Genomic DNA, 13,952 nt, shown 5'->3' on the forward strand with positions numbered 1-13,952 from the left:
TATATTAGAATCCGTAGTGGCCTTTGAACACGAATCGCCAAGTTCCTAGTAACACACGTTATCTCTACTGTACGCCAAACAATAACAATTTTTATCTGACAGACACTGTCCTTTAATATATCAAGCGATTGAGTGGATTTTAATCCATCCATGGAATATCTCTAAAACGACACCGGATTAAAAAAAAAATACCCCTATGAATGACGGTACGCATGGGCGTCTCTGGCGGGGGGGACGAGGGGGACGCGTCCCCCCAAATATTTTGTAGTACAAAATATTCAATATTTTATTTTTAATTTAATTTATTTACTAAAGATAGAATAACATATAAATACTAATTATATTTATTTGGAATATAATATTCAGGCTGTGAAACTATTATAACAGTTCTTGATATAACTTAGGGGGTCCGTGAAGTTAAGCAGAAAGGTGACAAATGAAATCGAAGATAATAAATGGGTTGGGCTAGGTACTACCATTTAAATAACTTTCCTTGATGTCCCCCCCAAATTTTACATGCCAGAGACGCCAGTGAGGTACGTGACGTTTGGGCGCGAGTTAAATTAAAAAGTCATTATGTTAGGCGCTGAGTACTAAGTTCGAATCAAGATATCACAAGTTGTCTACTGTAGTGGAAGTCCTTGAATTATACTGGATTTTGTTTTACATACTAGAAATACTGGAATCAAAATTCTAAAAACTGAATTAACAATTAAATTTTGTAAATTTAAGTTTCAACCAAAGTTAAGTGTGTTTTTTATTTGATAACTTTTCAAGCCAAAGGTAAGTAGACCAGACTAGATATGATTGACTGCATTAAATACATAATGACCTATTCCATTAAAAAACTTAAAGCAGGCCTTTTACTGTAGTTATGCAATAAGTGTGAATGTCAAACACATTTCCAGTGGATAAATGACCAATATATGTACACTCAACTATTATTTTTCACTTTAAAAACTTTTTTTTTTCTTTTTTCCTTTCGCCACTTTCTATAATGCAGATTAAATGCTTATAATGGGGCGGGAAAAAAAGTGTGTTAAGTTTTGATTTTTATATTGGAATGTTAATAAAAAAAAAGTAATACGGCATACTGCAGTTCCTAAACTGAATGCTTTAAGACACCCTGTATTAACATCTTTCCCTCAACTCTATTAAGATTTAGGATTTTTAGATTTCTGGGCTCTCGGCATCTAAGGCCATTTAGCCCGTCACGTTTGAGGGAGCACACTATCCGGGGAAAGGGAAGGAAGAAAAGATTGGGGTAGCAAGGAAGCGGCCTAACCTCATTCAGGGTGGCTAGCCTGAAAGAGCGTGTTACACTTTTCCGACCGAGTGCCCCCACCGGGAATCGAACCCGGGACCGCTCGCACCGAAGGCGAGGGCGTTAGCGACTACGCTACGCGGGGCCACTTCCCTCAACTCGAGTGCGCGGAAATCTTTTATTGGCAGTTCTTTATTGGACTTAAGGAAGAGAAGCGTTTGGCAAACGTAATACGAAAGAAAACAAATTTTAATATTCATAAGTATGTAATTATTAACTTTTTTTAAAAAAATACAAAAATTAAATCAATATGTTTAAATAACATTAAGAAAAATTTTAACAGTTCGTCTGAGTTCTTCATTTCCTAGCTTTCTTGTATAATACAAAAATTAGATCAACATTAGATCAGAAGTACAAGAATCGTGAACAAGGGAAAAATCAATCCATGACGAGGTTAGGCAACAAATGCCACAAACGCATTAAACTACTTAATTTAGATGAATAAATAAGATAGATATAGAAAATATACAGATAAATGAAGTGAAATAAAGATAGAAGTGTAGGAAATGTATATATATATCTTGATTCGCGCTTAGTTTTCAGTGCCTAGCTTACTTTATATGTCGTAAATTGTGATTTTTACTATGTATCTCGCGCCCAAACGTCTGGCGCCAAAATGGCTTTGCGCCCAAACGTCCTGTCCCGTATGAATGAAATTTGTTGCTTACGAAAGTGGTCATCCAATGATACCAAACTTGCCCTCCCTTTCGCCCCTTGGGGTAGAATCTGGTGACAACTTTGAAATCTTAAATGACAACACATTGTTTTTATTACAAATTTAGATCTTATTAACAAAAAAAGAGACTAAGCTGTGGTTGAACCCCTCACCCTGGGGAATGGAAGGTCAATTTTGAAACCTTAAATGGGAACCCCTAGTTTTTATTGCAGATTCGGATTCTCCAGAAAAAAAAAAAAAAAAAGTTTGAGGAGACTCGCTTGAAACAAACATCTCAAAGGGAACAGAAAACTACTGCGCGCACGTCGTTATTCTTGTAACACTACAATAATTTCGACTAATTGTAGGTCAGCTGAGTGTAACCAAACCAAATTTGCAATAAAATTGTGGATTCCCTTCCTCCCACTCTTAGTGGTGGGGACCGAATTCCACTCCCAAGAGGTGGAGGGTGTGTATTAAGCTTAGTATCAATGGATAATCTCATTGGAGATATTCCCGCGGATAGATTAACATAGCCAACCCTCAAAAGTGTTTGTTTTTATTTATAACTTTGATCTACGTATATATACATATATATTCGTACACAAGTGATAAATAAAAACAGACTCTTGATTAAAAAAAACAACTGAAAATTAATTTTGGGAAACATTTGCATATTGTTCAAAAAAAAAAAAAAGTGTAAAAACATTAAGTGTAATGTTTTCAATATAGCATGATGACACTTTTCTTCAGTTCGTCTCACCACGAATTACCGGGAAAATATTTCTTTTCCCAATGCAACGCAACAAAACTACTAGTAAAAATAAACTAAAATAATAAATTACAGTAGTACTTACCACATAAAATTGTATATTTCCGAAACTGGAAGGCTGCCTGTTTTGCTGTTCTTTAATGCCATTGCTATAAGACACGAATAAGAATACGCAGGTTTCGGATAAGCTTTCTGATCATAGTCACTATCTGAACTTGAAACCTGTTTTTGCTTTTTCTGACTTTGAATTCTTGATTGCGTTTGAGAGTTTTGAACATGATTTGATTGACTTTGTTGTTGGTGGTGTTGAGGCTGCTGCTGCTTTTGATGCCTTTGTTGTTGTTGATGGTGAGAGATTGTCACAGGCACAGTTTTAAGAAGCGGAATGCCATTGTTAGCAATCCTTAAAGTTTGTTGTTGAGGTCCTACAGCTCTAACGAAACTAACTGTAGTACCAGACGAGGTGAACGGATTTCCTGTAGCACTACTTACAACTAAAGGTGACTGGCTTGTACAAACAATGTTCACCGTACTGGAACCTAACACAGTTGTAGCTGCCGTGGTCGACAACTGTGGTGCGACCACTGCAACTGGCATAACACTACTTGGATTTACCATTAAACCCGCGTCCAAATCCAAATTGAAGCTACTTGAGCCAGAGCTACCAGTAAACCATGTGCCCATGTCGCCTGGACTGGGAGACGCCGCGAAAGGATCGTCGAGAGGACTCATATTGTCTAATTTGTCTAAAGAATCTCCCAGATCCAGGGGTGGAAGATCACTCAAACTGAGATCTGTGCCTGCAAAGACACTGTCGATTTCTGTCTTGATGTCGCAGTCCAGCATCTCCTGCAAGGAAAGGCTGTCCTGCGAAGACAAGTAGAGATCCATGCTCTTGGTGGATCTTCACTCCAACTTGGAGCCAGGGCGGCTACCCTAAAACAAAAAGAAAAAAAAATCAATTTTAACAACGATCATTATCTATCTATTAAAATGCTACAATAGCAATTAAAAGCGCCTGAGCTCCAACTTATAACTTTTGCTTTCAAATCTTTTATTTACGGTTATGTGTAATTTCACGTTTAACAGAGACAAACATTTTAAGTATGTGTACTTTAAATATCTTAGTTAACTAGATCTTTTTCATAAAGTTTATGATATAAAATTACTGTTCAAAGCCTTTGTATTTTAATAAGCCTTCTCTAAAATCAATGCATGTGAATTGTGCTTCCATCTTCCGCGTTCTTTTAAACTATGTTTATATGTTTCTGGTCAATCCTTTCGACAATGAGATCTCGGAAACTACAGGCTCTAGAAAGATTACGTTTTCACTGATCGATTGGAAATTTTGCGTAGATTGTCCAGTTCTAATTGAATATTAAAAAAAAATAACATGGCCATTATTTTATTATTACATTTTTTAGGGTACACTGGAAGCGTTGAAATTAAAAAGAAAAAAAACTAAAGCATATCTTACGCATTATACATTCCAACACCACACTGTTGTATATACGGGTTGCATGTGTCTCAGGCGTATGTTTCATGGCCAAATAATAATGAAAAAGGAAGGATAACCATTTCTCCAGTCTAAGATAAATATTTTTGGAGTGTTTTGCCCAATGAACACCATATATAACTACCATTATAATTAATTGTGTATGTAATGTATTTGTTTATTACATACTGCATGCAAGAAGAAAGAAAACACTGGTCATGCATGAATTAGAAACTCCAACTTGAAGTACGCTCAAATCTTGCAAACGGTGCGAGATATTGAGAAACAAATAATCGATAAAATCTCCCCTTTATGATGCGCCTTCCCGATTTTTTTTTCATGACTTCTTTCACTTGTGTCTGTAAAGGGACATGTACAGATGTGAGAAATGAGAAGGATATTTATGCTCATATGCGAATGATGCGCTGTGTAGAGAGCGCAGGTTTGGCTAGTATATATATATATATATATATATATAGGGTGGACTATTTATCTTGATACGCTCTTGTAACTTTTAAACTAATACACAAAAGGCTGGAATTTCGTACCATGCAAATATCGACAGGGGGATATTGTCTGACATATTCTTCAAGACCACCAGATTAATAGTGTTTCCAATCCAGAAGTTGTATTTTTTTTATATATATATACTACGTCAGGTGATTTTATACTTCAAATCAAAAACTTATATTTCTACACTAATTACGAAGACACTATACACACTACAGTATCACAAGCATCAAAACACGAATCAAATTTTACAGGGTTCTACACCAGCAATTTCACAAGGACATGGAAGGCGTAGTGCACATCCAAAGTAGCTTAGTGTCGAATACTACGGTCATCATTCGACACATTTCGAATAAGTAAAAACCTTTTGGTAGGTGTAATTACAACGAATTCTCGGAATTACATAACTTTGAGCAGTACTGCAAACTTTACCAGTATTCACCATATTTCCAGAACGGTTTGAGTTATCAAGTTGATGAACGGCATTATGATCTTGATAGCTATTGGAAACCATGTAGGCAATTAGATTAGGTACTTATCTAAGCAGTTTTTCGAAGTAAAAGTTTTTGAAATTTTCAATGGTACAAATTTTCAATCGCCCTGTACCTTTGTACCTACTAATTCGAAATGTCATATCATTACCATAGTATTAGACACTGAAGTACTTTGGGTATGAATTGTCCTGTCCGTCACTTGTGTTGCTACTGCTATAGAGAGCATCAAAATGGTATGTTTATGATGTTGTATTGTCCTTAGTTATAAATACTGAATAACAAATGAGTTTTCATTTATGTAGTTTGTATGTTTGTAGTTTGAGTTATGTAGATTTGAAATATACATTAACCTTAGTGCAACTGAAATATGTATCTATGTTGAGTTGGCAGCACTGTTAACTTTGTAGTATCACAGAGTATGTCAAACCACATTCCCCTGCCGATACTTGCATGGCACAAAATTTCAGCTTTTTTTTTTTCTTTCTTTTTAAGCAGTCGCAGCTTTACCGGGTGGGACGGGTAAGCACGGATCTACTCAAGAATTTTTAAAAATATCCAAAAGCTAAAGATACAGTAAGGAGTAAATATAATTTCCACTATTTATATTAATGGTAGATATTTATTTAACAAATAGCATCAACCACTACTGTAAAAGTAATTTCCTATTGTCATTAATCAATCAAATGTGTATGTGTATTCATTAGCGAGGAAGCGGGCCTACCCAAAATTAAAATCCTACAGCCGCCCCTGTCTATTAGTTCAAATGTTACAAGGGCGTAGTAAGATAAATGGCCACCCTATATATTTTTCTTGGGACTCCCGAAAGTCTTTAAGTAAAATTATATGTAATCTGTTAATTATCTGTCTTTGCGTAAAGTTACACTCTCCCTTCAAGCATTTGTTTGAATATATCACTGTTGATCAGAATATTTTTCTCAAAATTTTATTCTAAAAAATTATCAGCTTGTGTTTATTCTTACAAGCTAACGCTCAATTTCCCCTCTGTAAGAGAGGAAATTACGCTATTCTATATTTATACTACGTTACTCTATATTTGTTTCCCATGTGCATAAGATTTTTCCATTAACAATCAAATGAAGACTATGTTGTACGAGAGCTACACTCTTTAATCAAAATTGGCTTGTAGATAGACTTTGATTTGCTTATAATGTATGTAAAATACTTTTTTCTGCACACCTTTAATTGACAAGTTATGTGCCATCGAAGTTGGGGTTTGGACTTAGTAAAATTTCCAGGGGGAAGAATGGTATTTACAACAAGAATTGGGAGAAAACACATGTAACAAATCTATTAAAACATTAATTTGAAGCTAAACATTTAGTTCTACGATGCAGTGATGTCCTCAGAATTCCTTTTGATGTCAGGAAAAAATTTATTTTGGGATTCTTGAATAAAAAGTTAAGAATTCATAACATCTTTTGTGTAGAGGGGCTTTTTCAACGAAATTATGGACAATAAATTCGAGAGAAAAAAAAAAAAAAACTGATTAAGCATTGATTGAAAAGAAACAGTACAATTTAGGACGCGCTAGGAACTACGGTGGCAGGGAAAAAGGAGGAGATGAAAGTTTACAGTTGGTGGACGGCATTTAAGCAAGCTTATTTACAAGTGAAATCGAAGAGGTTAGCTGAAGAATATACTGTATGAAAGTTGCTCAGTTTGCGATAAGAGAACTCAAATAATGGCTGGAATTTTCAATTATCAAGGGGAAAAAATTAAACTGGTGAGGATATAATGTGGCATATCTTAAAGCATATAATCGCCATCTCATTACAACTTTTGTGGAAACGTGGCAGTTCATCAGTGGTGACATTCTATATTACTACTGCGAAATAATAACAAATAAGCAAGAATATACTGTTAACAACACAGTATTTACTAGCCTATTTTCCAAAATACACGTTGTGTTAGAAGTTATTCACAAATTATAAAAAAAATATAGTAACATGAACTTAGTAAAAAGCCTTAATCATAATAAACTCTTCACACGTGTGTATGTGTGTTTTCCTATAGGAAACCAACCATACTAAATATGGCTGAAATGAAATGTGGACTAAGAGAGAAAGAACTATCATAGTCCTTTCCGCTGATCTATGTGGATAGGCCTTTGGTCCAAATGATCCTGGGGTGGATTTCTGGTGGGGAAGCATCAAAATTTGAACAGATTACGGTGGTTTGAAATGCACCTTAAGGCTGTCTTACATAGCTCCGGTGCTGAAAAGACGCTAAATTTCAATAAACAAACAACCGAACCGAACCACCATAATACGTTTAGCGCTCTTCAACAACGGATCGAACCTAGGAGTATGTGCACTAAGAGAGCGCGTACTAGCCACTAGTCCAGGAAGAAAAGCTGTGATTAGTTGTTCCCCACAAACTGAGATGTCTGAGAACTAACTAGGAACCTTTGCACTAATGATGGAAGTCCTACCCCTAAGCTTCCTATGATGTTTCTTATCGATAATGCATACTGAGATCGAAACTTGATATTGAGCAAGTGTTACTATGAGCACTGAAACTAGCACTCCATTGAATACGATGAAATGCATTCCCTAATGTCTTCTTATATTCGTGAGTCTGCGGTAAAACATAGGCTTACATCTGAATTCTGACGGTTATATGAACGTTTTTGTGCTGCTTATGATTTTACTTATGTTTCAAAGACTTCATCAAAATGTATTTGACTTTACAATAGTGTTTCAAATCTAAATGAACTAACAAAGCGACGTTGAATTTATGCCTTGCTATTTCTTCTATTTACTTCTTTTATTTATTAATTTTTATTGAACAAGTCATGGTACACCTTATAACGTATGTTCAACTACTGTTAAAATAATAATAGTAACTTGATTCTCCTGGCTCACAGCAGAATCAATCCACAGTCCGATATACTTTGTGCTAAACAAAAGAAGTGATACAGATGACTCGCTGAATATGGACACACGTTGATTCTGATAGGTTGATTCAAACTGATGTCTCACTAAAGCACGGAGGCCGTATACGACATAATATTTTATATGGGTTTGATTGATATTGTTTAGCGTTCCCATCAGCAGCGAGGCTGTGTGAGACGTGAACCTAGTTTTAACATGGATTCCGAACTACTGAGCTTCCGCTGAGAATCAACGTCGGGTCTCCCACGCCAAAGGCGTGTACGCTAACAGCTTAGCCACGAAGAAGCTCTAATCTCATATGGAATACACAGCTTAACGGACCAAACCATGTGACCTACTGCGATTTGAAACATGTCTGTCGCACGTAAGGCCAAAATACCAATAACCAGTGAACTAATTTTTGTCTAGAACTTATTTTTCAGCAACGAGGTAAGTCTCTAGCGACATATCCAAACTACAAATATACTTACTTCTATTAGGACTAGGCTCCATCCCCTGCAGAAGTGCTCCTTCGTGGCCAAGTGGCTAACGCTTGTGTTTCATGTGTGCGTGATCCTGGGTTCGATTCTCGATGGGGAGGAGTTACTTTCTTCAAGATACAAACACGAGTAGTGGTTCGGATTCCACTTTCATATAGCCTTGCTGCTAAAAAGGGATGTTAAACTTAATCCAATCCTGCATCAGAAGAAGTATACAACCACTAGTTCTAAAGAAGTTCGAGCAGATTTGGGCCGAAACTTTCGCCGATTCTCGGTTACTGATAACCTTTCCTCGCGCGGTAATTTTAACTATTTAACTTCTATTATATATTCCGTGTTTCAATAGTAATGACACAAAATAAATTCTACACATAACTCATATTTCTGCATTTAATTCTTGTCTTATCCTCAAATCATTCTCTCATTACAATGGATGTACACAGGCATTTGAATTAAACCATCTCAATTATATCACACAACGTAAAATTCTCCCACTAATATATACATATATAAAAAAACAAAAAAGCAAACAAGAACATGCACGAAGGTCAGTGATGGAGCGATGTGCTCTTTCAAGGTCAACTAAACCAACAGAGCATCAAGGACAAATCATAGTTGAACTACAGCACTGACGTGCACGAAATTACAAAGACACTAATAAACCTCGTTTAATTCCAAGATACTTCACTTACACCGATGCTACACTGAAAACAAAACGCACTAACATTAAAGTCGATCTGATAAATAATAGCATAAATTTTAAAATTATAAATGGTTTTGTATTGTCTTTATATAGATTATCATCTAATAGCTACGAAGAACATCTCGATACGATGAATTACCGCCAGATGGGACACGTGATACGGAATATGCCACTAGTATCACACAGGTACTTGGATTTCAATCATCTGTAAGAATGAAATTTTTATTTGATTTTGGGTTTAGCGTCCCAAACAGCAAGGCTACATGAGACATGGATCTACAGCTTAACGTGGGATTCGATGCACGAGTTTCCGCCAGGAATCGAACCCGGGTATACAATGCCAAAAGTGCGTACTAAGAATACCTAGGAATTCAGTAATAATAGTAATAGGGTTCAGTATACATACATAGGGTATTTCAAAACAACATCGACAACGCTTGGGAGGTGATTACTGACACCAAGATAAGACAAAAGTATAGACCAACCTGGGCGCACAAATGTTTCCTTTCGGAGTTATAGGCTACCGAAAACATGAAAAAATGAATTTTAAAGATCCACAGCCCCAAAATTATGGGACCTATCGTAATCGGGTCAAGACTTCATTTAGGAACCATATGTGCGCTATCCAAAAATACATGATTCAGAATCCAAAGGTAGGCCTACTCACGTAATAATTTTTATAGAGAGTTCGGCTACGGACATATTATTTGAAGTACTTACCAACTACCTCTATAAATGCGGAAATACCTGATTCTGAAACTTGGATATTTGGATAGGGCACACAATAGTTCCTACGTGAAGTCTTGACCCGACTAAAATAGGTCCCGTAGTTTCGGAGCTATGGACCTTTAAAGTTTATTTCTTTATGTTTTCGACAGTCTATAACTCCGAAAGGAAGCATTTGTGCACACAGGTTGGTTTAAACTTTTTGTCTTATCTTGAGGTCAGGAATCACTTCCCAAACTTTGTCTGTGTTGTTTTGAAAAACCCTGTATAATCTTATTTATCTTCGTGCGAACCTGTAACTTTTTAAACTCACAACGGCTGTCATTTTGTACCATGCAAATATCAGCAGAAGGATACTGATATATGATACCATGAAGTTCGCTAAGCCACCGCAGTCCCCTTTATACATATATAGTTGTCGAAGTGAGACGGTATGCACTGGTATGCCATACCGCCTCTGATGTCTCAGTGATCAGGACATACCGTCACTGGAGAGTAGATGCTGAATACCTTTAATAAATCCATTTTTATACACAGTAATTGGCGAATAGCTTTACACGTAAAAAGATTTTGTTTCTTATGCAGAAATAATTTCCAAGTTGACAACACCAACATTTTTGTTATCTTTTTCCTACTTTTTGTTTTTAAAATGAGAATTCGTCTAGTTTATATTTTGATGTGCCATATTGAATTGTTTCTATGTGTGTGTGTCTTCTTGTCTGAATACACGTAAATATCGTGTTTAGAGCACGTGCAGATTTAGAGGTTGTCTGTTGAGAGGGGCGGATCTTCCGGGGGTTTGGAATACCCTCAGCCGAGTGGAAGATCCGGGAGTTTTTCCGCAGGAAATTGTGAATATAAAAACCTGGTTTTTGAGCATTTTCATGTATAATTTTCTATAATACAACATAAGGGGATTTTTTTCCCCCAGAAAGTTATTGGTAAGAAATCAAAATCTCTCTATGTCCCCGTAACTACAGAGAAGATCTCCAGTCAACTTTTAGGCAACATACCCTCACTGTATTTCAACATTTAGATAGCCGGTACGTCGAGTGAAAATCGTAAAAAGACATACCGCCTCTGCTTGTTTTCCACTTCGAACACTATAATATATATATAAACAACTACTGAGACATCTCTTTAATTATTTTTAATGAGAACTCCAAATTTCATTCATATAACCTTAATAGATTCCGAGATACTAACACTTTAAAGTAATGATTAGTACACCTATTCCTTTCCCCTTCTATGCCGAATTTCTGAAAGTTCTTTCTTAGTGATATCTTGCGTCACAAATCCTATGTACTGTCAAAAGTTCAAGTTACTATCTTAAGCGGATGGCCTGGATAATGATCAGTCATTCACGTATGACGTATTTTGTATATATTCATTCATGATTCAGATTAGATCAATTTTACATTGGAAGCTAAACTTAGAAAGAACCATTCAAAAAAATTTAAATTAAGTTTGGTTTACTATCTTATGATTCGACGAGAGAATTCACTTTTACTTGCAAATTAGTGTTATTTATTTAAATAATCCTTAATTTACTTGACGTTGCCTACGGACAATCCATAAACATTTGTAATATTTTAATTAATCTTACAATAAAACGATAACGCACAACAATTATCATAAGAAATTATTTTATCATAATCGGGTTAATGTATCTATAAAGAAATTCAGTGTTCTAATTAGTATGGAGCAGCTTTACAGAAAAATAATATACACTAAAAACAGAAAGGGCAGGGCTTGTTTTCAAATACGGCATCCTAATAATTACCAGCGATACAGACGAATACTTTTGGGGAACAAACTACTGGCAATTTGAATCTGAGATTTCTCGACTACGAAGTGAGAATGCTAACCGCGCCCATGCGATAAACATATTTAACACGATTGTACATACCAGTAAATAATAAAATTTATGTCATACTATTATGTTATCACTTTTATGATCCTAATCCTGAACTGTACTGTAATACAATGACTAACTGGGAAAAGAGCTATCCTCGCTTTTGCTGTAGAAAGACTATACGAAGACGACGACACTGTTGACAATGCCTTACACCCTGAGACGGGCTCTATACAGAATGAGATTCGAATACATGCTTACAGAGATACAAAAGAGAGAAAGAAAGAAAAGAAGAGAAGCAGACCACCCACACTAAGCGTTATAGCCACAAGGTTGAAGTGAAGCCCTTCTACAGGACTTCGCTATATTCATTCACATTTTAGTTTCGAATTAAGTAGATATCACAAATGAAGAAGAGAGATTAAAAAGTGAGCCAGGTATTTGGAATAAAGGGGAAAAAAAGTTATTACGTCGGGTTATTGGACACTTCAAATCTACATGTTGAAAGAAAATGTACAATATACGATTTCCACAAAGGGAGGCTACAATATCACACTTTCACATTTTGGTGGCCTCTATAGCAGCTACAACACAAGTGAGATGAATGGGGCAGCATATATCCAAAGTACTTTAGTATTTAATACTATGATCATGATATGACGGATATACAATGAATAGGAATACAAGAGACTGAAAACATAAAAAAAAAAAAAAAAATAAACCTTTTATCTCGAAAAACTGCTTGGATAAGTACCTTATACAAATGCAGAGATATCTTTCAACAGATGTGGGTGAAGAACATAATGCAATTTACAGCGACTTTATAAATCTTCCTGGAGATTATAACTTTCTACTTGTTCGAAATAGATCATATAATGACCGTATTATTTGACACCAAGGTACTTTGGACGTGCGTTACATATAGGGTCATGGGCGCCTCTGGTGGGGGGACACGTCCCCAGACATTTTGAAGTACAAAATATTCAATATTTTATTCTAATTTATTTACTAACGACAGAATAACATATAAATAATTATATTTATCTGGAATGTAATATTCAGGCTGTGTAACAGAGTTCTTGATATCCTTCAGGGGGTCCGTGAAGGTAAACAGAAAGGTAACAAACGGAATTGAAGATAATAAACAGGTTGGGCTAGGTAGTACCATTTAAATCACTTTCTTTGATGCCCCCTCCTCCCAATTTTACATGCCAGAGACGCCAGTGTCTAGGGTTGCCAAGCGCTCCGGTTTCCCAGGACAGTCCTAGTTTCAATAAAATAATTAACTCCCGAAAAAGGCTTTTGGGACGCCTGCTTGTCCCGGTTTTTCTTCTTCAGCTTGAAAATAAAGATCAACCTGCATGAACTAGCATGTATAACCTAACAACGGAAGGTTTTAGGAAGATTTGTCTAGCAATAGCTTCCAGAGGGAAAAAAAAAAAAAAAAAAGATTTAAAAATACTCAAGGGAGGGCATATGTTATCGCAATAATTTCTTAAATATCACTTTCAATGCAAAAGAACATATTTTTCCCTGTAAATGGCTTTAGCGACTATTTTATACTTCAATCGGCAGCACAGAACTGCTTCATTGTTGGAACTTCAATCAACAATGGCGATACTGCTCTTAGTCACTGTATGTTAACCGCATTTAAACTATTTCGTCCTGTCTGCCGTCTTCTTAGGCACAATTTCTTCTGAGAACTGAGTTGTCTTTAATGTACTTTCCCACATATGGATAAATATTTCTAAAGATGCTGTGCACGCATTCAATAATTTTGGATTTATATTTTTTTCTTTATCTGATAAATTTTTCAGTAATTTTCAAACTAAAATTCCGTAACAACATACTTTAGCACAGGAAGTGGCAGTTAAATACATAAAGGTACGTGCCTTGTTTAATTTTGATAGTTATATTTTTTCCTACCAAAGTGTTGGAAAACCTGTGTAAGTCTTTAAAGAGATTACTTTTTGTTTATCGTTCTGAATTTAGAGTAAATGTACTTTATCTTGCTAAATGCTAAA

General features: G+C 35.8%; 1 protein-coding gene across 4 annotated transcripts in view; it reads right to left on the bottom strand.

Annotated features, from left to right (window-relative positions):
* The window catches only part of LOC145673246 (uncharacterized), a 70,902-nt gene that overhangs the window by 39,004 nt on the left and 17,946 nt on the right, over window positions 1-13,952 (bottom strand). For all 4 annotated transcript variants that reach the window (XR_014128736.1, XM_081742758.1, XM_081742757.1 and 1 more), the window contains exon 2: window positions 2,837-3,687. Coding sequence is in view for 3 of the 4 variants with exons in the window: in XM_081742758.1 (XP_081598884.1) it covers window positions 2,837-3,642 (806 nt within the window). In the remaining variant the exon portion in view is untranslated. The remainder of the gene's footprint in view (window positions 1-2,836; window positions 3,688-13,952) is intronic.

Source organism: Thermobia domestica, chromosome 16, assembly GCF_964235325.1.
Source record: "Thermobia domestica chromosome 16, izTheDome1.hap1.1, whole genome shotgun sequence".
Lineage (NCBI taxonomy): Eukaryota > Metazoa > Arthropoda > Insecta > Zygentoma > Lepismatidae > Thermobia > Thermobia domestica.